Here is a 22333-nt window from a genome sequence, read left to right as displayed (position 1 = left end):
CACATACACACACTCGCACACACACACACACACACACACACACACACACACGGTACTAGTATTTATAGTGGTACCGGATGCTTTTTATTTTTTATAGTATTTTTTTATTTTTGGGTTTTTGAGACAGGGTTGTTCTGTGTACTCTTGGCTGTCCTGGACTCACTTTATACACAAGGCTGGCCTTGAACTCACAGAGATCTGCCTGCCTCTGCCTCCCTGAGAGTACCGGTTACAGGTGTGCGGGGCTTAGTACTGGATGTTTCTATAAGACTTCTAGCTGGTGTGGCGCATGCCTTTAATCCCAGCACTCGGGAGGCAGAGGCAGGCGGATCTCTGAGTTCAAGGCCAGTCTGGTCTACAGAGTGAGTCCAGTACAGGCAAGACCACACAGAGAAACCCTGTCTCAAAAAACAAAACAAGGCTTCTAGTCAGAGTTGTAGGAGGCTATCTTCCCTTTTCTCTTTTGCCATGCCATATAACAGTTTGTAGACATCACACAATAGAATACTAATGATGTAGTCTATTTTGTTATTAAGGTGCTCTCAAAAGAGCAGGAAGGCAAGAGGAGACCATATTGATAATAAGTCTACTTCCAAAATAATGGCAGTTGTCCACTAGGTTATGACTCTGTTCTCATGACCCAATAACCTCTTTTGCTCATTAGGTTTTGTCAACTTGACAACAGCTATAGTCATCTCGGAAGAAGGACCCTCAGCTGAGAAAATGCCTCCAAAGATTGGACTGTGGGCCATTTTTTTAATTAAAGATTGTTGTGAGAGAGCTCCGTCTTCTGTGGGTGGTACCATCCCTAGGCAGGTGGTCCTGGGATGTGTAAAAAAGCAGTTTATGAGGCAAGACTTGTTATTAGATCTCATTTACATATATTAATGTGTAGGGTTTTTTGTTTGTTTTGGGTTTTGAAGACAGAGTATCTTTGTGAAACAGAGCCCTGGCTGTTCTGGACTCACTTTGTAGAGCAGGCTGGCATCAAACTCGCAGAGATCTGTCTGCCTTTGCCTCCTGAGTGCTGGGATTAAAGATGTGCACCACCACCGCTTTTACATAGTAGGTGTGATCATACAAACCTGTAATCCCAGTGCGTAGGGACACAGAGCAGAAGGATCAGCAATTCAGGATCGCCCTCAACTACATAGTCTGAGGCCCGCCTGGGTTAAATGAGACTGTCAAAGAAAGCCAAAGAAAAAGTAAACTTCTGGTGTTGAGGATGTGGCTTTTAAGTAAAGTTTTTAGACGTCTGAGTGCATGTTCAGGAATGCAAGTACAGATCAGATAACACTGTGTGTGGGTCCTCACCATCCACTGGGCTGAGGTAGGTCTTAGAGATCCTGTGCTACTGCTTCCAGCTTTTACATGGGTCCTGGGGTCACGAATTCAGGTCACCAGGCTTACACAGTGAATGATTATTTTTGCTGAGTCATCTCCCTAGCCCTAAAATGGGCTTTATTAGAAACGTGGTCAATTAATTGCTAAACTTGGACAAAAAAAATCAAAACAAAAATCTCTACAATGTGATGTATCCTACTCTCTCAGTGGTAAACTAATTTTCACACATTAGTACCCATTTGTGTATATGTAAAACCATATGGATTTTCTGTGCCCCACTGCTCTAATCACATGGAGTGTGTGTGTGTGTGTGTGATAATAGCTTTACTGTTGTTCCCAACTAGCTCTTATAGCCTATGTTTAATCTATGTTCTGCCATGTTTTTTGTTTTGTTTTTCTATCCTCAGTTTCATAGTCCTACTTCCTCCTTGTCTCTTAAGAGAATCTTTTCTTGCCTCTTTCTTTTCCAGAATTATTCTCTCTCTGCAAGTTCTGCCTGTTCGCTCCTGCCTTTGCTATAGGCCAGTCAGCTCTTTATCAACAAATCAGAAGCTCGTGGAGAGCAGTGTTTACAAAACACTGAGACTGGTGATGCTTAACAATACCAAAGTCTGTGTACCCAGTCAGCTGTGCTGGTACAGAATTCAGCATTTGAGTATATGAAGACAACCGTTAGAGAGTGCATAAAACATCACTCCAACGTGGTGTGTGTGTGTGTCTGTGAATGTGTTTGTATTTTGAGACAGGGTCTCACTCACTGTGTCCTCTGGCTGGCCTTGAATCTGAAGGATCCACTTGGTTTTGCCTCCCAAGCGTTGGGATTTAAGGCATGTGTCAGGATAATATAACCTTTACAACATTATTTGGTATGTATGTGTGTCTTAAGAATTCTATTGCTGAAGCTGGGCCTGGTGGCACACGCCTTTAATCCCAGCACTTGGGAGGTAGAGGCAGGTGGATCGCTGTGAGTTTGAGGCCAGCCTGGTCTACAAAGCGAGTCCAGGATAGCCAAGGCTACACTGTCTCGAAAACGCTGTCTCGAAAAACAAAAAAAAAAAAAAAAAGAAAAAAAAGAAAAAGAAAAAAGAATTCTATTGCTGTGAAGAGACACCATGATCATGGCAGCTCAAAAATAAAGCATTTGATTGGGGCTCGTTTACAGTGTCAGTGTTTAGTCTGTTATTCTGATGGTGGTGAGCATGGCAACATACAGACAGACATGTTAGCTGACAGTTCTACATCCAGGTCAAAAGGCAGCAGGAAGAGTGAGGGACTGGCCCTGGCTTGGGCCCTTAAAACATCAAAACTCATCCCTGTAGGAAAGATTAAGCTTTGTCTCAGGTGGAAGCAGTCTTGACGGGCTTTACCCTTGGGGCACACCATGAATATCTTGTGAGAGACTGTTTGGAGCCTTCCTGGGCTTGGAATTCAGGAAGCCTACATAGGAACTCCACCGTGGCTATTGTTTTCCTAATTGACCCTCGAAGGGAGAAGGGACCGCCCTTTGCATATGACTGGGAAGGTGGGGGAGAGAAAAACAAGAGGTAGAAGGAGAGAAGGAGAAGGCGCGGAGAGAGAGGAAAGGACTGGACCAGCTCGTGGGACTGAGACACCTAAGGACCCGTCCTGCCGAACGGATTCCAGGAGGTTTTAATCTTCTGTCCCTTTAACCTTTTTTTCCTTCTTGTATATGCTAGTTGGGTTGTATAATAAAGTTTAATTGTTAATAAACTGAGCCAACATCTGGCGCCCAACGTGGGGCCCGATGGGTTCCACAATCCCTAATGATATGAGGGAAGATTCAGTATTCCACGGGATAGAAATGTTGTTTCAGGGTATTGGCAAAATTGCAACTGCTGTTGCAAAACTCTTTCCTGCATTATACTTAGAGAGAATTCTTTGTTTTCTCATTGTCCTTTTATTACAATATTTCATGCTTAGAAGGATTAGAAGACAGGCTAATGGTATAGAAAAGCCGGAAGGGTCAGTAAGTTCTATCCTTTTGGAAAAGATTGCAGATTTGACTGGACAGATAGAAAGGCTGAGGTATAAAAATGAAGGGATGGGAAAACGGATAGAAGTTTTGACATTTGGTAATGATGAAGGGACGTCAGCTGCGGAGAGACATTGGATAATAGAAAAAACTGAGGAATTGGGGCAACCAATATTCTTCAAGGACTTGGAAAGTATGAAATGAAAACCCTGCCGAACGGATTCCAGGAGGTTTTAATCTTCTGTCCCTTTAACCTTTTTTTCCTTCTTGTATATGCTAGTTGGGTTGTATAATAAAGTTTAATTGTTAATAAACTGAGCCAACACATCCCCAGTGACACTTCATCCAACAAGGTCACACCTAATCTTTTTTTTTTTTTCTTTCAAATAGTGCCACTCCTTGGTAACCAAACATTCAAATTATGAGTTTATGGCCACCATGGCATTCTCATTCAAACCACATGTGTTTGTCTGCACGCACACACACACACACACACACACACACACACACACACACACACACACGCACATTTGTGAAGTGCCTGCAGAAGCTGAGAGGTGTTGGATACCCTGAGACTAGAGTTACAGATGGGTGTGAGCTGCCATGTGGGTGCTGGGAATTGAACCTCTGATTCCCTAGAGAACAGCCAGTACTTTTAACCTCTAAGCCATCTCTCTAGCCTACTAAATAAATTTTATAGGTATATACATACTATAAGCAACTTGCGTAAATTATCTTTTTTTCAAGAGTCTCAATGTATAGCTCTGTCTGACCTTGAACTCACTATATAGCTCAAGCTGACCTGGCAATCCTCCTGTTTCATACTCACAATTAGAGATTAGAAGTGTGTGTCACAGCCCAACTAAACCAAATCTTTTTGTTGTGTGAGACACACAGGGGTGTGAGGGCTGGAGAAGGAGGGAGGAAGGGAGAGGGAGGAGAGGGGGGAGGAGATAAGTGTGAGGACAGAGCAACTTTTTGGAGTTGGTTCTCTCCTTCCACCTTTTCCTAAGTCTGAGGAGCAAACTCAGTTCTCCAGGCTTGTGAAACAAGTGCATGTATCTGCTGAGCCACCTCACTGGATCTTAAACCAAATCTTTTGTTGTTGTTTTTTGTTTTATTATTTTTGTGACAGGGTTTCTCTGTGTAGCCTTGACTGTCCTGTGCTCGCTTTGTAGACCAGGCTAGCTTCAAACTCAAATGATACCCTTGCCTCTGCCTCCCCAGTGCTGGGATTAAGGCATGTATCACTATGTCTAGCTCCAAATCTTAAATTAGTTCAGTAGAGTTTTTCACACAATCAGCAGATAGCAGTTCATTCGTGCTACTATTAACAAAAATATTGAAGACTGGGTCATTTATTAGGTACAGAAACCTAACAGTTTTAGAGTCTAGAAAAATTTTTTTTTCCCCAGACAGGGTTTCTCTGTGTAGCCTTAGCTGTCCTTGAACTCAACACCGATCCTCCTGCCTCTGCCTCCTTGAGTGTTGGGATTATGGGATTACAGGCCTGTGCCACATCACCAGGTGGAGTCTAGAAAATTCTAAATGAATGTGCTGGTAGGTCTGACAATTCTATTTAGAAAAAGATGCCTTGAATTTTGAATAGAACAATCCAGTAGCCATCAAATTTAGGGGGAAATGAAGATCTTTTCAGTAAGTCAGGTTGGTTGGTGTTTTGTGGAGGAGAGAATGAACTTTTATATCCCTGTTGTCAACATATATAAATAATAGACTTTAATGTGGATAGTAAAAGCTCTAAAAGGAAATATTTCCATAGCCTTTGCACAGGCAGTCTTACATATGACAGAAGAAACAATTATAAATTTTTCTATATGGAAACTTGTTTACGACAATATTATGAAATGACAGCCCAAAGTATCTGCAATAAATGTATCCAAGAAGTAATTCAAATCAAACTGTACAGAGAACTGCAAACTGGCCAGGCGTGGTGGTGGTCACCTTTAATCCTAGCACTCAGGAGGCAGAGGATGCTAGAGAGAGATGTTACACAGAGAAACCCTGTCTCAAAAAAAAAAAAAAAAACCAAAAACAAAAACAAAAATAAACAAACCATCCCTGCAAACTGAGGAAAACTGATTTGCTTTAAATGTTTGTGCGGAAGACAATCCTCACCTTAAGGCATGTTTATAGTTTAGTGTCTGCTGGCTACACAGAAACGTAGGACAAGCTTAAATCAAAAGACCCAAAGTAAAACTCTGTAGCTTCCCTTGCAAATCTGCTTAGCTTCAGTTTTCTAGTTCAAATTACTCAAGTGAGAAACCTGCACCTTTTTGAGTTTAGCGTCCAGCTGGCCCTGTTCTGCCTCAAGTCTCTCTCAAACCTCCATTCCTATCACCAGTGGATTCCGATTCCTTCCTTTGACATGCTATCTTCTATCAGCCCTACTCTTTCCCCTCAGACCATCCATTTACAATGGAGATGGCATAGACCTACAGGTTGCAAGTTTCTAACACTTAAAACCTTTTATTATTCCACACCTCTATCTTTTGATGACTCGGCACTTAATCTTTGTACCTTCCGTTTCTCCAACTTAAATATGAGCTCAAGTTTCATTTTATTTTCAAACGCTCCCCTCCCCCTTATTTTTTGCAGTTGCATGGAGTGAGTGGTTGGTGGATGTTTTAACAAAAACCGAGGATGCCCAGGATAGCGGGCACACACAGTGAGGATTTTGGCCTGAATGGGGGAAAAAGGTGCTAGAAGGTGGGGAAGATAAAAGTCAGATCTTTCAAAGTTAAAACTCAGGAAAGTGGAGGAGCTTAACAGTGAGAACATGTAAGCAAACGCCCGAATTCTAATTTTTCTTCGTCGACCCTAAAGTTTCCAGACTGAGGTCTTACGTCAACCATGTTTGAAGAAGGCATCCACTCATTTCATCTGCTAGAATGGATTTGGTAAAAATGACTTTTTGAACATATTAACAGCTTTTAAATCAAGTTTGGTGTGCAGTCCGGATACTTTGAATCTGCTACTTGCTCTGCTGAGCCTGTCATTTCCACTCCTTCCTGTTGCCCCTTACCACTTAAGTCTCAAGGAACTCGCAGGAAGCTTTCCAGTCTGATCTTTGGCTCTAAGGACGGCGTGGATGGGAGGGAAGGGCTGACTGACCCGTTGGTTAGAACACAAGGCGACACTAAGACAATCAGTTGTAGGCCACTTTCATCCACTCGGCGCCTTCAAAACAGGTTTTTCTTGGTTTGGAAAGCCCACTAGGAAGGAAGCTTGGGGTGTGGAGCAGGGCAACCTGGCAGCGCCTCCGGAAAACCCCATTCTCCAAGCCGGTAACTCGACTTCCGGCGAGCCATCCCCTCAGGGTTCTCCACGACCGGCCGTGCGAACTGACGAGGCGCCACACCCGGCTGTGCTGCCGGAAGAGACCGGGCAGCCACGAATGACGTCACGCGCAACTAGGCGGCCTGCGGTAGCCATGATGAAAACGGAGCTTAACGTGGCACGCCTTAGCGGATGCGCGAGCTCCCGGACCCTTCCCAGTACCTTACGGCGGGGTTTTGAGGCAATATTAGAAAGCCGGCCAGCCGCGCGGGAGGCCCCACGGGCACGCGGTGGGGCGCTGGCCTCAAGGCCACGCCCTCGGGGGGCGGGGCCTCGCGCACGGCACGGGTAGGGGGCGTGGCCGGAGAGCGTTTCCTCCTCTTTCCCAGCCGGCCCTGCGCCCACCTGCCCGCCCTTCGCCTCCTTTTTCCGCAGCCGCCTGCTGCGCGGCTGCTGATTGGCTACAAGGGACGGAAGCTCTGTTGGTGTTTCTTCAGAAGTTTCCCCCCTACCTGGGCGGCGGCGGAGCTGGTAACCAAGGTAGGAAACGCTCGGGCAGAAGCTTTAGTGGCTCTTAAGGATGGCGGCAGCTGCAGCAGGACCTGCAACGTCCCAGCGGTGCGTGACTTTCTTCACCTTTTGCTGTTTGTCTTACTGTTCGTCCCTTGGTTAGCGATCCCTGCTGAAGTCGTTGTTTTCCTGGCAGGTTTTTCCAGAGCTTCTCAGATGCACTGATCGACGAGGACCCTCAGGCGGCGTTAGAGGTGAGTGAGTTTATTTCTGCTCCGTTCGCACGGGGAGTGTGGAGTTCCTACAGACGCTGCCTTTTTCCCAGAGTAACGCTCGTGGGGCCAGAGCTACAATTTGTAATGTGTCTCAGTCCCCAGATTAAGACCCTGAGATCCATCCCTTTGTCCCCTTAGTGGCCCTTTTGCCCAGATCTTGCCCTTCCACTCCCCGGACTTAGGCACCTCACAAGCTACTGGCGGGCCACCCCCCTCTGATTTATTTCTTGGACGCGTAGTTGCCAACCGTGTTGGCCTGAAACGACTTCTTTTAATGGCGTTTATGATCAAGGAAAAGGCGAAAATAGGGCTTGGTGTACCGTTTCTTCACCTTGACAGTTATGGTTACCCTTACGTGCCAGGTGCTGTTAAGTGCCCTTAATTAACTAAGTTTACTAAAGAATATTTTCCCAGCCGGGCATGGAGGCACACACCTCTACTCCCAGCAGGCAGGCGTATGGGGCCGGCCTCGTCGACAAAGCCAGTCCAGGACAACCAGGGCTACTTACTACACAGAGAAACCCTGTGTCGAAAAACAACTAAACAAGGCAGATGCCTCTGCTTGTTCTTTATACAATACAATTGTTGGCCTCAAACTTTGGATCCCGTGAGGGCTTTGGATGTCCCAGTAAGCCCTGGCTACATTTTAAATATTACATGAGTTGTCTTTGGGCCATTTCAGGTGAAGTCTAGAATAAACTAGCTTTATAAGGATGTTGCTTAGGAGCCCTGGCTGGAATCCCAAAAGTCGTCAGCACCTATCAAGTATGGTGGCACAGGGCTGTAATCCTAGTACTCAGGTGGTGAGTGCGTGAGGTCAGAAACTCGTCATCCTCTGCGACAAAGTTAAGTTAGATGTGTGAAACTCTGCCTAACACTTCAGAGCTCAAAGAGTCACACAGGAACCATTTTGGCTTCAGAGAAACAGTGTTCTAGAGGCTATTGGACTAGTAGTAGAGCTACATTTTTGCTTGCTTGTTTCAGATTTTGTGTTGTTAGGTCCCCAGAGTGATCATCAGGCCAGATTAGTAGGTTCCATCACGAGGCATTAGTGAGCCGCCTGGTGGAGGCCTTTAAACCCAGCCCTTGGGAGACAGGCAGGCGTGGTCTTAGAAAGTTCCAGCACAGTCAGGGCTACACAGAGAAAGCAAAAAAGCCGAGGCATTAGTGCCCTTGAGATTAGGACTACAGAGGCAAATTTTCTTATATTTCTTTAAAAAGGAAATAAAGTCAACATGGAGATTATGGGAAGACTGAGAAAGGAGGAGGAAATGAATAATAATTGAAAGCTTACTGAGTGCTGGGTACAGATACAGGCTGCCCCTAGAGCCGGGGGATCGCCGAGAGATACTGCTCCTTCTAATGTATTCCCTGTAACACTCTATAACCTCTGTGCCTACCACACATTGTGGACTTCATTAGTTTCTTCTGTTTGGATGAAAATGGTCACAGTAAAGAGACCAACGGAAGGCGGGTGGAAAGGGTAAAAAGTTTATTCCAAACTGACAAGGTTGTCTCACAGGAAAGCAGAGAGAAGTGAGGGGAGTGTGATTGCCTCATCTCCTGGCTTATATGGTGAGCAGTGCCTGGGAAGAAGGGAGTCTGAGCTGTAGTAGGGGGCTTATGAGTAGGGGGTGTGACCAGTGTAGAGGCTAGCCTTGACCATGACATGCTAATAGGCACCACTATCACACGGTAGTGGAAGATCCATATGTTCCTTTTGCCAGAGAAGAGAAAACTCCTTTTAGCAAGTAGGAGCCATCTTCTGGCCCCTGAGAAAACTCAGCTTTTGTGTAAATGCTGGACTTTGGGAAAGGGGATTTTTTTTTGGGGGGGGGGTGACTGACACTGTTTCTGGCCCTGCTTTGTTTTACTGTATAAATGATAACAGTGGCCAGAATGAAAGTTGGGTCGTGTCACTTTCCTACTAAAACTTCTCATGACCTTTCCTCGTATTGAAGATCCAAACCCCATACAATGGCTGGCAGGGTCCCTGGTGCTGTGGACATCTTGGAACTTCTTGTCTCCCTTTAGAGCTATACTGTTTTGAATGCTTCTAGCTAGTTCTGCTTCTTTGCCCAACATACACTTGACCTATATATCTCATTTTACTTGGGGATGCCTATTTCTTTAGATTTTACCTGCAATGACCCCTGCTCTGAGGAACTAACTTTTCTGTTTAAATCTAAATTAGGCCCAAAAATAGCCTCCAGGCAACAGGGGTTTTGTCTATCTTGCTTGCTGCTCTGTTTAGTGTAGCACTTGGTATGCAGGAGGGGCAAGGTCTCCTGCAGGATTCTTGTAACACTTGCCTTTGGCATTAGCCACATTTTACTCAGTAGGGAGTTGAAGTAAAGAGTGAAAAGGTTAACTTGCTCAAAGCAAAGCAGCCTGGAAGCAACAGGTTTCTAGTTTCAAGGGATTAAGGTCATCTGGAAGAGAGAGGACTGGGCTCTATGATCTGTCAGCTAGAAGCTGACTTGGAAGTCACTTTGTTGAGAGCACAACTGAGATTGCCGTGTAGCAGCAATCAGTTCTGGTGGTGTTCTCTCCCGCGGTGCTAAATGATTTTAAATAAATGGATCAGTGTTTCTGTGCTTAGACCTTAGGTGACTGTTTGGAAAAGAAAAGGACCAGACATCCATCCATCCATCCATCTATCTATCCATCCATCCATCCACCCATCCACCCATCCATCCATCCATCTATCCATCCATCCATCCATCTATCTAGATATCCAGAGATTCTTTGAATCTTAATTAGCATTTTAAAAGGGCTTAAAATTTTAAATATATAGCTGGCAGGGTGTTGCTTGTCTTTAATCCCAGCACCGAGGGAAGCAGAGGCAATTGGATCACTGTGAGTTCTAGTCCAGCCTAGTCTACAATGTGAGTCCAGGACAGCCAAGGCTACACAGAGAAACCATGTCTCGAAAAACAAAAGAAAGCAGAATTTAAATATTTGGCCATTTATTAAGAGCTAGCCCCAATTACAACACTTGGCATCCTTGCTGGTCCTCATGCATGCGAAGTGCACGGGCTACCACTCCTCCTCCTACAGCTCCAGTTTCCAAGTCTTTGTTTATTGAGGCAGGGTTTCACATATTCCAAGCTACCTTCAACTCGTATGTAGCTGAGGATGACCTTGAACTTCTCACCCCCATGCATCCTGGGATTACAAGTCCAGTGTCACCATACCCAGTTTTATAATGTGTTAGGGATCAAACCCAGGGCTTCGTGTATGCTAGGCAAGCACTGTACTGACTGAGCTACATCCCTTATCTATCTAAAGTCTTAATTGTAATGCCTTACATTTTTCTTCCTAATTGTTGTTCTGGTTCTGTGGTTTTTGCTTGCTTGTTTCTTTTTCCTTATGGTGATGGAATTGATGCTATTCAAGTGCTCTAACCCTGAACCCACGTATTTTGTTTTCTGTAAGTGTATTTTTGGTCATGTTTACTGCACTAGTTTATAGCCTTTTGCTGCTGTGATTCAGGTTTTGGCACTGAAGACGTTGCCTCTTCAGGTGGTTCCAATTACTACCATGCTTCTCTTTAAGCAGCAACTTTTCAAAAACAGTGCTGCGCTAAAAGCATACTGTAAGATAGATGTGGTGATTTGTTTCCGGCTTTATCATAATTCATTTATTCAAGAATCACATTTTTGTTGTTTCATTACTCTTTTTTTAATTGCAGGTTTTTTTTACACATAAATATAATACACTACATACAACAAGAAGAACCATGAAACAATCATGAATTATACAAATGTTACATTCATAGTGTTTTGGAGATTTGTATTTGGCAACCTTGAAGAAAACATCTTTTCTATCTTAGTGAGTCTAAAATTCTGAATATAAATCAATATCTATCATATCTCATGTTTATCAATTTAAATCATCTATCTAGATTTAAAAACATCTTAACCCCTGAACAACTAAGCTTAATTGTAAATCTAAACAAGCTGGTCTTCAACCCCATCAGAGACTTGAGAAGGAATAAAACTTAATTACCTGAGTAAACAAGAAGTGCAGGTCAGCACTTTCCAAAATGAAAAAAAATGGCAGAGACAGTTTTCTACCTGATCAGTCACCCGTAACTCTATAACGTTGGAGCATCATCTTCAGCTTTCTGGCCCAGTGTATCTGACAGATATGTTTGTGAGGCAGGAACTATTGAGGACTTGCTTTCCCTGCCTAGGCAGAGATTGGCTATTGACTCTGCCTGCATTCAAGAATCACTTTATCCATGTGTAAATTTGCCTAATTCCACTAAGGAAGAACTGGAGAAGAAAAGCCCACTGAAAGTCTTAGGGAAGGAAAACCCACTTCTTTTTTTCTTTTCCTTTCTTTCTTTCTTCCTTTTTGTTTTTTTGTTTTTTGTTTTTCCCCGAGACAGGGTTTCTCTGTGTAGCCTTGGCTGTCCTGGACTCACTTGTAGACTAGGCTGGCCTCGAACTCACAGCGATCCACCTGCTTCTGCCCCCCAAGTGTTGGGAGTAAAGGCGTGCATCACCACCGCCTGGCTAAATTTGTCATTCTTTTAGGTTTGACTCTCATTGTTTGTTTGTTTGTTTGTTTGTATAATTGCTTTGAAAACTTTTTTTTTGGAACAGCCTTACTAAGTCAGCTGCACATTTTATGAAACTGAACTGTTATTATCAGAACTTGTTTTCCTTTCCTTTTTTTATTTTTCCTGGTTTTTGGAGAGACAGGGCTTCTCTATGTTATCTTGGCTCTCTTGGACTCGCTATGTAGGCTGTCCTTGAACTCACAGCTCTCTGTCTGCTTCTGCCTCCCAAGTGCTGGGGCTAAAGGCATGCACCACCACGCCCGGCTAGAACTTGTTTTTCTTAACAGCTGACTAGTTGATTTTTGTTTGTTTTGGGTTTTTTAAATAGGGTTTTTCTGTGTAGCCTTAGCTGCCCTAGTCACTTTATAGACCAGGCTGACCTTGAATTCACAGGGATCCACCTGCTTCTGCCTCCCTAATGCTGGAATTGAAGGCATGCGCCACCACACCTAGTTTTTTGTTTTTGTTTGTTTGTTTTTTGGTTTCTTGAGACAGAAACCCTTCTCTTATGGGTGTGTATATTTTAATTAATCTTAATTTTAATTTTAGTTTCAGTTTAAGACACAGAAGCCCAGGTTGACCCTGAACTCATTATGTAGTCAAAGATGGTTTTGAACTAACTAAAGATGCTCTCCTTCCTCTCCTTTTCTAGTGTTGATTTTTTTTTTTTTGGTTTTTCGATACAGGGTCTCTCTGTGTAGCCTTGGCTGTCCTGGACCCGCTTTGTAGACCAGGCTGGCCTCAAACTCACAGCGATCCACCTGCCTCTGCCTCCCGAGTGCTGGGATTATAGGTGTGCGCCACCATGCTCAGCTTTTAGTGTTGAGATTATAGTTTTACAGTCATATACCACTGTGTCTGTTTTTTATGTTATGTTGGGGGTTGAAAAAGGCTTTTTGTAGCCTGGTGTGGTGGTTCCCAGCACTTGGGAGGCAGAGGCAAGCAGATCTCTGTGAGTTCGAGGCCAGCCTGGTCTCCAGAGCGAGTTCCAGGACAGCTAGAGCTGTTATACAGAGAAACCCTGTCTTGAAAGGGCGGGGGGGGGGGGGGGGGGGGGAGACAGAAAGAAAGAAAAAAAAAAGACTTTTGTTAGAGACCCACAACTGGACAGTGCACAGAGAGAGAGACATTGGATCACTCAGTCCTAGCAGGGGTAGCTTTATCCAGCCCCTTTCAGGAAGGCTCAGGATCGGGTGTTTAGCAGACGAAGGAGGCTGAGATAGAGGATGGAGGTGATAGATGAGTCAGGGGAACAGTGCCCTCCAGACACAACAGGGCAAGTGGTTGATTATAAGTATGTTTTGGTAGGGGTTTTTTGTTTGTTTGTTTGTTCGTTTAATTTTTTTTTTTACAGACAAAAGTCTCATGTAACCCAGAATGATCTGGAACTTGCTGTGTAGCGGAGGTTGACCTTGAACTCTCAGTCCTGGGATTACAGGCACATGTCACCACATCCAGTTTTGTAGGTGCCAAGGCTTGAATGCCAAGGCTTTGAGCATGCTAAGCAAGCACTCTACAGATTCAGTTATTAAAACCATTCTGGTTATAGGTCTGTTATGGGAATCATTAGAATTAGACAAAGTCAGTGGTGGGTGGGTGGCTGTTTAAATACATCTTTTATAATAGCTAGTGTATGAGTTCATTGAACAGAGAATCAGTCTTTTTGTCTGCACTTGGCATTGGCCTTATTGCCATGTGATGTTTTCTTGCGTTGTTAATGGGCCAACTACTGTGTGAGGACTGTGACTACTCAGTGTAGTGAATGTTTTCATCTCTCCAATGCTCTTAATCTGAGCTTTGAGCACAATGTTGTAATCTATTTTGGCTTTCTGGAATTCTAAGGCTAGGTGGTTGTACATTAACTCATTCTGTTATCCTCCATGAAGTATAGGTTTAACTTCTAAGGTGTTTTCTGTTTTGTTTAGTTTTTAATTTTTTCTTTGTTTCTGTTTGTTTGGATAGCTTTCCATTTTCTTTGTTTCTTTAGCTTGGTTTGGTTTTTTGAGACAGGGTTTCTGTGTGTAACAGCCCTGGCTGTCCTGGAACTCACTTTGTAGACCAGGCTGAACTGAAGAGATCTGACTGCCTCTGCCTTCCAAGTGCTGGGATTAAAGGTGGGCGCCATTACCGTCCAGCTAGCTTTACATTTTTCTAGGCCCCTCAAATTCTGCAATGTATTGCAGCCTTTTCCAAATGAGGGCTTCTTAAGTGGTCCATGTCTGTCATCTGAGATCATAATAGTTACCATTTATTGAGCTCTTACAAAGACCAACAACTGCTAAGAGTATTCCGTAAGTGTTGCGTTTGAGCTTTGCATGGTTGACGGCGAATGGGGTAGTAGCGATCCTTCTACAGTGACAAGCTCCATGCTTGTTTCCTTCTCATCTTATCTTCAGTGGGTTATTTGATTTTTTTTTGTTTTTTTGTTTTTTGTTTTTTTTTTGTTTTTCGAGACAGGGTCTCTCTGTGTTAGCCTTGGCTGTCCTGGACTCACTTTGTAGACCAGGCTGGTCTCGAACTCACAGCGATCTGCCCTCCTCTGCCTCCCGAGTGCTGGGATTAAAGGCGTGCACCACCACGCCCGGCTTTGTTTTTTTTTTTTATTAGAATTTGATGGTTTTAAACATTTACTGATGTTCCACATGTTTGTATTTGTAGGAGCTGACTAAGGCTTTGGAACAGAATCCAGATGACGCACAGTATTACTGTCAGAGAGCTTATTGTCACATTCTTCTTGGGAAATACTGTGGTAATGTTGAATTAAAGATTTTTTTTTCTTTGCTCACTCTTAGCTCCCAAATAATGAGACGGAGAGTTGTTATATTTATAATAAGCTTTAAAACGCTACAGCTGGGCAGAGTCTCATCTTTTCTAACCTGCCTGTGCCAGCCAGGCCTACTTCCCAGCGACATTCCTGTTCCCTATTCTCCTGTCTTGGCCTGGCCGCTCCTGGTCCACCTTTGTCATGACTTCCCTGTGGCCACCTCCTCTTCAAGGCCTGGCCACCAACCTTCTCCTGCCTTACCTTCTCTCTCTCCTCCACCTGTGACACCCCCCAGCCACACCCCCCACGGGATTGCAAGTCCCACCTTAATTCCCCTGCCTGCTATAGGCTGTTGAGCTTTTTAATTAACCAGAGATGAGGGAGAACAATTCCTATACAATATTGAGACAGATTTGCCAATAGCAATGAGAATACCAGAATCTGTTAGCATTTAGCTCAGTGTCATGTTCGGCAATTAACAATGGAATGTACAGAGACACAGCTAAATTCAATCTGAATGAAGGTCCCCTCTACATGGTAATGTTTCTTGCAAACTGGTTTGTCATTTTGTAGTCTAGTTATAAATTTTTCCCAAGTCAGAATGTCAAAATGGAGTCTCTCTGTGTGTGTGTGTGTGTGTGTGTGTGAGAGAGAGAGGGGGGGGTGGGGTGGGGAGAGAAAGCCAGAGGATAACCTTGGGTGCATTCAGGAATGCTGTCCATCTCTTATTTTAAGACAGAATGTCTTATTGGCTCATGAGTTAGGCTAGACTGCTTGTCAGTGAGCCCCAAGGATAAGTCCTCACACCTGGAGTTGTTATGTGTGTGCTGGGGGTTGAACTGAGGTCTTTGTGTTTGCAAACCAAAGCCTTCTTTCCTGGCTGAGTCAACTCCCCACCACCACTTGTGTGGATTTTTTTTAAAAATGGTTTTTTGAGACAGGATTTCTCACAGAGATCCACCTGCCTCTGCCTCCCTGAGAGCTGGGATTAAAGGTACCACCATGCCCAGTGTAATTCTTAAATTTTATCTTGGACTAATTTTTCCTAATTTAAAACTATTTGGCCTTTCACCAATTGAAAAACTTAAAAATAAAGTACTAATTCATTTGTTTTACATTATTGTGTGTATTGCATGTATTGCATGTGTTTCGGTGTGCCAGCTTGTGTGTGCCACAGAACACATATGGAGGGCAGAAGACAGCTTGTGTGTGCCACAGAACACATATAGAGGACAGCTTGTGTGTGCCACAGAACACATATAGAGGACAGCTTGTGTGTGCCACAGAACACATATAGAGGACAGCTTGTGTGTGCCACAGAACACATATAGAGGACAGCTTGTGTGTGCCACAGAACACATATAGAGGACAGCTTGTGTGTGCCACAGAACACATATAGAAGACAGCTTGTGTGTGCCACAGAACACATATAGAGGACAGCTTGTGTGTGCCACAGAACACATATAGAGGACAGCTTGTGTGTGCCACAGAACACATATAGAGGACAGCTTGTGTGTGCCACAGAACACATATAGAGGACAGCTTGTGTGTGCCACAGAACACATATAGAGGACAGCTTGTGTGTGCCACAGAACACATATAGAGGACAGCTTGTGTGTGCTACAGAACACATATAGAGGACAGCTTGTGTGTGCTACAGAACACATATGGAGGGCAGAGGCCAGCTTGTGTGTGCCACAGAACACATATGGAGGGCAGAGGCCAGCTTGTGTGTGCCACAGAACACATATGGAGGGCAGAGGACAGCTTGTGTGTGCCACAGAACACATATGGAGGGCAGAAGACAGCTTGTGTGTGCCACAGAACACATATGGAGGGCAGAGGCCAGCTTGAGGGAGTTCATTCCCGTTTCACCAGCTGCATTCTTGGCCGAATTGAGGTTGTCAACTTTGGCAGCTGAACCATTGTGCTGGCCCTGATTCAAATTCTGTGTGTAGTATATGCTGGGTATGTAAATATCTGACTAAGCAACGTTGCCTTTTATATATATAGATGGCATTGCCGATGTAAAGAAGTCGCTTGAACTCAATCCAAATAACCCTACTGCTATCCTGAGGAAAGGGTATGTAGTGTGTTGGGTTTGGACTACAGCTATAGGTGCTGATTTGCTTAGTAAAATTGTAAGCTATTTATGTATGTTATAACCATACAATGCTAACTTATGTTAGTATGTTAAGATCATACATCTATATTCTATACTTAGTTAAGATTATATGATCTTAATGTAGTGACAATTGAAATAGCTGCAAAGTATGGATGGGACTGATGGGTGTTCTCTGTCAGCAAAGCCGATAGCTGCGTTTAATGATAAATAAAACTTTGTCTATTTTGTTTGTATTTGTTAAGCACTGTGTATTATCACTGAGAATCATCACTTACTTATCTGAGAAACTAATTTTTTTGCATAATTGTTTTGAAATGGATATGTTTGTACAATTAAATTCAGATTCCTCTGAACTGAGTATTAAAATTGAGTTTTGATGACTGTTACACTAGATGTTACAGTATCTACAAAAGTTTTTTGGCTTATTAATATACACTTGAAATCAACTTTCTTTTAGCATATAAAAGTAAAGTATTTAATTTAGAAAGGCTATTTTCTGCAATTTCATGTGTATATGTTGACTTGTCTTTAATGTTCTCACGCAGGATATGTGAATACTATGAAAAAGACTGTGCATCTGCTCTAGAAACGTTTGCAGAAGGACAGAAATTAGATAGTAAGTATTAGAGTTACATTTTTTGTAATGAGTACCCTTTCTGGATTGTAAACACCACGGTTAGATTCTGTTAAGATCTCTGTGGCCCGGAAACTGAATATCCCTTTTCTTTCTTTTAACATTATTTTGTGTTGATTTTAGAATTTGAATTCACTTAAAGTTTGATTAAATTGACCCTTTAGCATTTAAATCACACATAAACTTTGCCATTAGAAACCAAAATTACGGTCTAGGGAATGGGTTAGCCATTAAAGCATGTATTGTGCAAGCAAGAGGACTGGCGGTAGACACCTTTGTGTGTCAGGTGAGGATGGTAGCCTGCCTGTGGGTCCAGCCTGAGGTGGCTGGGCCAGAGGGTTTCTAGAGCAAGTTGGCCATCCAGACTAGCCAAATCATCAAGGTCTGTGTTTGAGAATCCTGACTCAAAGGGTGGAAGAGCAATTGAGAAAGATGCTGACATCAGCTTAGACCTCTAGATATGCACATGCATGTTCTGGCATAAGACAGACAGACAGACAGACAGACAGACAGAAACACATACACAGAGAGAGAGAGAGAAGAGGAAGAGAGGAAGCCAAAAATTATATGTAAACATTAGTGTGTTTTCCCTATTTATCTAGCTATCTAACCCCCACCCCCTTGTGGTTTTGTACACAAATATTCGTTGAGTGCATATGGCAATCGGAGGTTAACCTCAGGTGGCATTCCTTAGGAGCGGTCTTTGGTTTTTGAGGTGAGACCTGGACTTACTCTATTAGGCTTGGCTGCCTAGCCAGCGAGCTTCCGGGATGTTCTCGCCTCCCCGGCACTGGGATTCCTGGCTCACACCCTGCACTTGGCTTTTTATATGAGTGCTGGTGGACACACGGAGGACTTTCTGCTTGTAGGGCAAACACTTGACCAACTGAGTTGTCTCTCCAGAATCTGGCTGTGTTTTCTTCTACTGGAAAAGTGGAAATTTAAGTTGGTTTTTGGTTCAATAATATGTTAACGGGGCTGGAGAGATGGCTCAGAGGTTAAAAGCATTGGCTGGTCCTCCAGAGGACCTAGGTTTGATTCCCAGCATCCACACGGCAGTTCACAATTGTGTGTAGCCCAGTCCCAGGGGATCCCACACCCTCTTCTGGCCTGTGAGAGCTCTAGACACAAACAAGGTAACAGATAATATATGTAGGAAGATACTTGCATACATAGAAAAATAAAATAAAAAGAATTCTGAGTGTTCATTTTAAGTTACCCAGATTGCTAAAAAGAGATTTTGCTGTAGTGGGTGTTTTTTATGGAGAAGTAAAGTATTAAGCTTGAGATCATTGTGAGATACAGAAGAAAATGGGAACTTTCTGGGTTTTGTTTGTATTTTGCTATTTTTGAGACAGGATTTCTCTGTGTAGCCTTGGCTGAGCTGTACTTACTTTGTAGACCAGGCTGACCTCGAACTCACAGAGATCCTCCTGCCTCTGCCTCCCCAAGTGCTGGGATATAGGTGTGCACCACTGTGCCCAGCTGGGAACTTTGTTTTTTAAAGACATAGTCATGCTTGAACTCATTGTGAAACTAAGGCTGACACTGACCTTGTGACCTTCCTGCCGTTACCTCTGGAGTTTTAGGATTATGGCAGGCACCACTATACCTAGTTTATATAATATGCATATAATTTTTTGAGATATATATCTATATATATATTCATATATTCATTCTCAGGCAGAAATAGTTTTGAGAGTTTTATGCTTTCTCCAAATTGCCATGATTTTGAGAAGTGTGTATAAACATTCTCATGCTAGGATCTGCTTACATAAAGAAATTATGAGAGCTAGGAAACTACCAAAAGGTAGATTTTATAAGTAATCTTGTAGAAGATTCTAGGAAACTTTATAACCCAAATTTTATTAGTTTATCTTTTTCATGTGGTAGAAGTTAGCCACAGTGGTGCTTACCTGGGAACAGCTAGGCTTGGGGAGTTGGGGGCGCTTTTCCCTGCATCTCTAGAGTTTCATCCTCTAGTTAGTGCACAGTGTGGAGCGTCTGTGTTAATCAAGTTGACTAACTGCTCCTAAATTGCTGCATGTTTTAACCTTTTTACTCCACAGTACTTTATCATTGTTCTTACGCTACAGGGTCTCCCAGCAGAGAGGAGTTTAGGGCCCCACATGCACATAGCAGCAGTAGGTCCCTGGGCAACAGTAGTCCCTATACTTACCCCAGTTTGTTCAGTTAAGAAGTCAGGATATTGCTCTTTGCAAATCTAAAGAATCTAGTTCTCTAAATCTGTGATAGGAGGCATTCTGCATTCTGCATTCTTTGCTTGTCCCTTCCCTCTTGTACAGTAAGAGGCTTTTACTAGATGTGTGAATAATAGGTTATTTAAGACTAGTGTTTTAACAATAATGCCCCAGGAGAATATAGTGCATGTACCTAGCATTTAAAAATGCACAGCTAGATAAATTCTATAAATCAGACAATTTAAAAAGTTGTATTTTCAGATTATTTAGTAAGCTTTTCCTTTGATCACTTAGTAATTAATACCTTTTACTAGGCATAGTAACTTCTTAGATATTGTTCTAGATCTTTAGAGATAAACAATTTGATTCATTCATGTTGCTTTCTATAAAAAGTGCAGTTCACTGTGCATGTTCATATTCTCAGATAGCATGTACCTTGGAGATGTGACAGTTCACACAGTGTAGAGTATAAAGATAGCCTAAGCCACAGGAAGTGGTAGACAGTTGGTAGCTGCATTAGGGAGTGAGATGAAGGGATGAGAAGTGAAGGGATGGGAATCTGACTGAAGTCTGCTTTTGCCATATGAGGGAGAGTTCCTTTAAGATCAGGGTAGATGCAAGCAATGTAGATTAATAGTTATAACTGGTTTAATGTAATAGTTTTCTGGGATGAAAGATCAGTGGTAAATCCGTGTTACAGTAAACCATTAACACTATGGTTGCTGTAATCTCTGGGTAGGCAATTATCTGTTTTATTGACTGCTCAATCACCAGTGCCTACCCTACTTTGGGCATAGTAAATAGCCAGTAATACTTGTTGATTTAATATGCTACATTGTGGCTATTACGGATTTTATATTAAGTTTTTCTTTGTTGTAGGTGCAGGTGCAAATTTTGCCATCTGGATTAAGAAGTGCCAGGGGATTCAGAATGGTAAGTGTGTTAGGTAGGCTTCCACAGTCTTTGGTCTAAAATGAACGTTTCAAGATTTGGGGTTTAAACAAATTTTATTTTATTTTTTCTTTCTTGATTCTCGGGATCAAACCCATGCCTTGTACATGCTGGGCAAATGGTTGCTCTACCACTAAGTTACACCCCAGCCCCAGTGATAGAATGTTTCTCGTTGACCCTTGTTTTCAGTCTTAGGTTGGAATGAAAATTTTTTGGTTTTTCTTTGCCAAGAGTATTATGTTGTTACCAGCTAAAGATAATCAAAGAATCTAAAAAAGTAACTCCTGGATGCAATATGGAATCTTCATTTGAAATATATAAAGAATTAGCGTTCCTTCTTTTTTTTTTTTTTTTTTTTTTTTTTTTAAGAATTAGCTTTCTTGATTGGTATGTTTGCTGTAGAAATCAGGTCTGTAGCCTTGCCTGTATGCATTCTGTTATCTGAAAATGCTTCCTTTTTTATGTTTTATAGGATCAGAATCTGAAGTGGTAAGTCCTCTCATCCCTCATGTTAAACGTAATGAATCAAATGTACTTAAGCCAGGGCTTGAGATGAGCTGTCATAAATATTATACAGTCCCATTTAAATATTAGTTATCTGAAATAATTCATTTTGTTGAAATGAAAGCTACAAGTTTATAATCATGGAAAGTACTGGGCTGTCTTAATGAATTTAGTGTATAATCTAAGATGACTAGATTTTAGTGTTACTAGGACGATTATTTCCTATCTTTCCTCTACCTTATATCTGTAACTATAAGGTTAAATAGTTATCATGTGGGGCCTTTTTATAGTAGGCTTAAATTGGAAATGCTTCTGTTCGGTTCATTCTTAATGTTTGTTAACAGTTAAGGATTTTCATATCCCAAAACATTATTACAAATTACAGTGTCAAGGCTGCAGAGCTGGCTCTGTAGTTAAAGCACTTGCTGTTCTTCCAGGGGACTCAGGCTCGGTTCCCAGTATCCACATCAAGTGGCTCACAACCACCTGTAGCGTTAGTAGTAGTTCCAAGGTGTTTGATGCCCTCTGTTCTCCTAGGGCACCTGTTCTCACGTAGTGAGCAGACCCTTATGCAGGCACACATACACAGAAATAGAACATGAATGAATCTTTAAAAACACTATGGTGAAGTTGTAAGGAAAAGTAACTTAAAATATTTGATTAATTTAATTTTGAAAATTTCTTTTATGTGTATGAGTGTTTTACCTCTGTATATATCTGGGTACCACATATGTGTCTGGTACCTGTGGGAGTCAGAAGAGGGCATCAGATCCCTGGCACTGGAGTTGGCATATGGTTGTGAGCTGACACGTGGGTGCTAGGAATTGAACCTGCATCATTGAGACAGGGTTTCTCTGTGTAGCCTTGGCTGTCCTGGACTCTTTCTGTAGACCAGGCTGGCCTCGAACTCAGAGATCCACCTGCCTCTTCCTCCCAAGTGCTGGGATTAGAGGCATGCATGACCACGCCCACCTAATACATGAATTTTTAATATAACTGCTAAACTAACATGTACAATTTTTTTTCTTTCAACTTGCCAAAAGCAGTCTGCATCTCAGAGGACTCAGTCAAAAATCAAGTAAGTGTTTCTTTTCTTATAAAGCAGCACGTGGTAAATGCCCTTAAGAGGAGAAAACTCTGGTTTCACAGAAGGCAGCTCCTTAAC

The 22333-nt window shown here is 42.7% G+C and overlaps 1 protein-coding gene across 2 annotated transcripts in view; it reads left to right on the top strand.

Annotated features, from left to right (window-relative positions):
• The first annotated feature begins 7006 nt into the window (after nt 1-7006).
• The window catches only part of SUGT1 (SGT1 homolog, MIS12 kinetochore complex assembly cochaperone), a 37730-nt gene continuing 22403 nt past the window's right edge, over nt 7007-22333 (top strand). Inside the window, exons 1-8 of one of the 2 annotated variants that reach the window (XM_084767954.1) lie at nt 7007-7252; nt 7341-7398; nt 14648-14738; nt 16767-16836; nt 17424-17494; nt 20593-20646; nt 21137-21153; nt 22215-22246. In XM_084767954.1, coding sequence (XP_084624080.1) covers nt 7215-7252; nt 7341-7398; nt 14648-14738; nt 16767-16836; nt 17424-17494; nt 20593-20646; nt 21137-21153; nt 22215-22246 — 431 coding nt within the window. In that variant the 5' untranslated portion in view covers nt 7007-7214. Of the gene's footprint in view, nt 7253-7340; nt 7399-14647; nt 14739-16766; nt 16837-17423; nt 17495-20592; nt 20647-21136; nt 21154-22211; nt 22247-22333 lie in introns of both variants that reach the window. The other variant, XM_084767953.1, reaches the window with a different exon arrangement.

The sequence above is a fragment of the Acomys minous genome (genome assembly GCF_964271855.1).
Source record: "Acomys minous genome assembly, chromosome: 18".
NCBI lineage: Eukaryota > Metazoa > Chordata > Mammalia > Rodentia > Muridae > Acomys > Acomys minous.
This window is presented reverse-complemented; position numbering and strand designations above follow the sequence as displayed.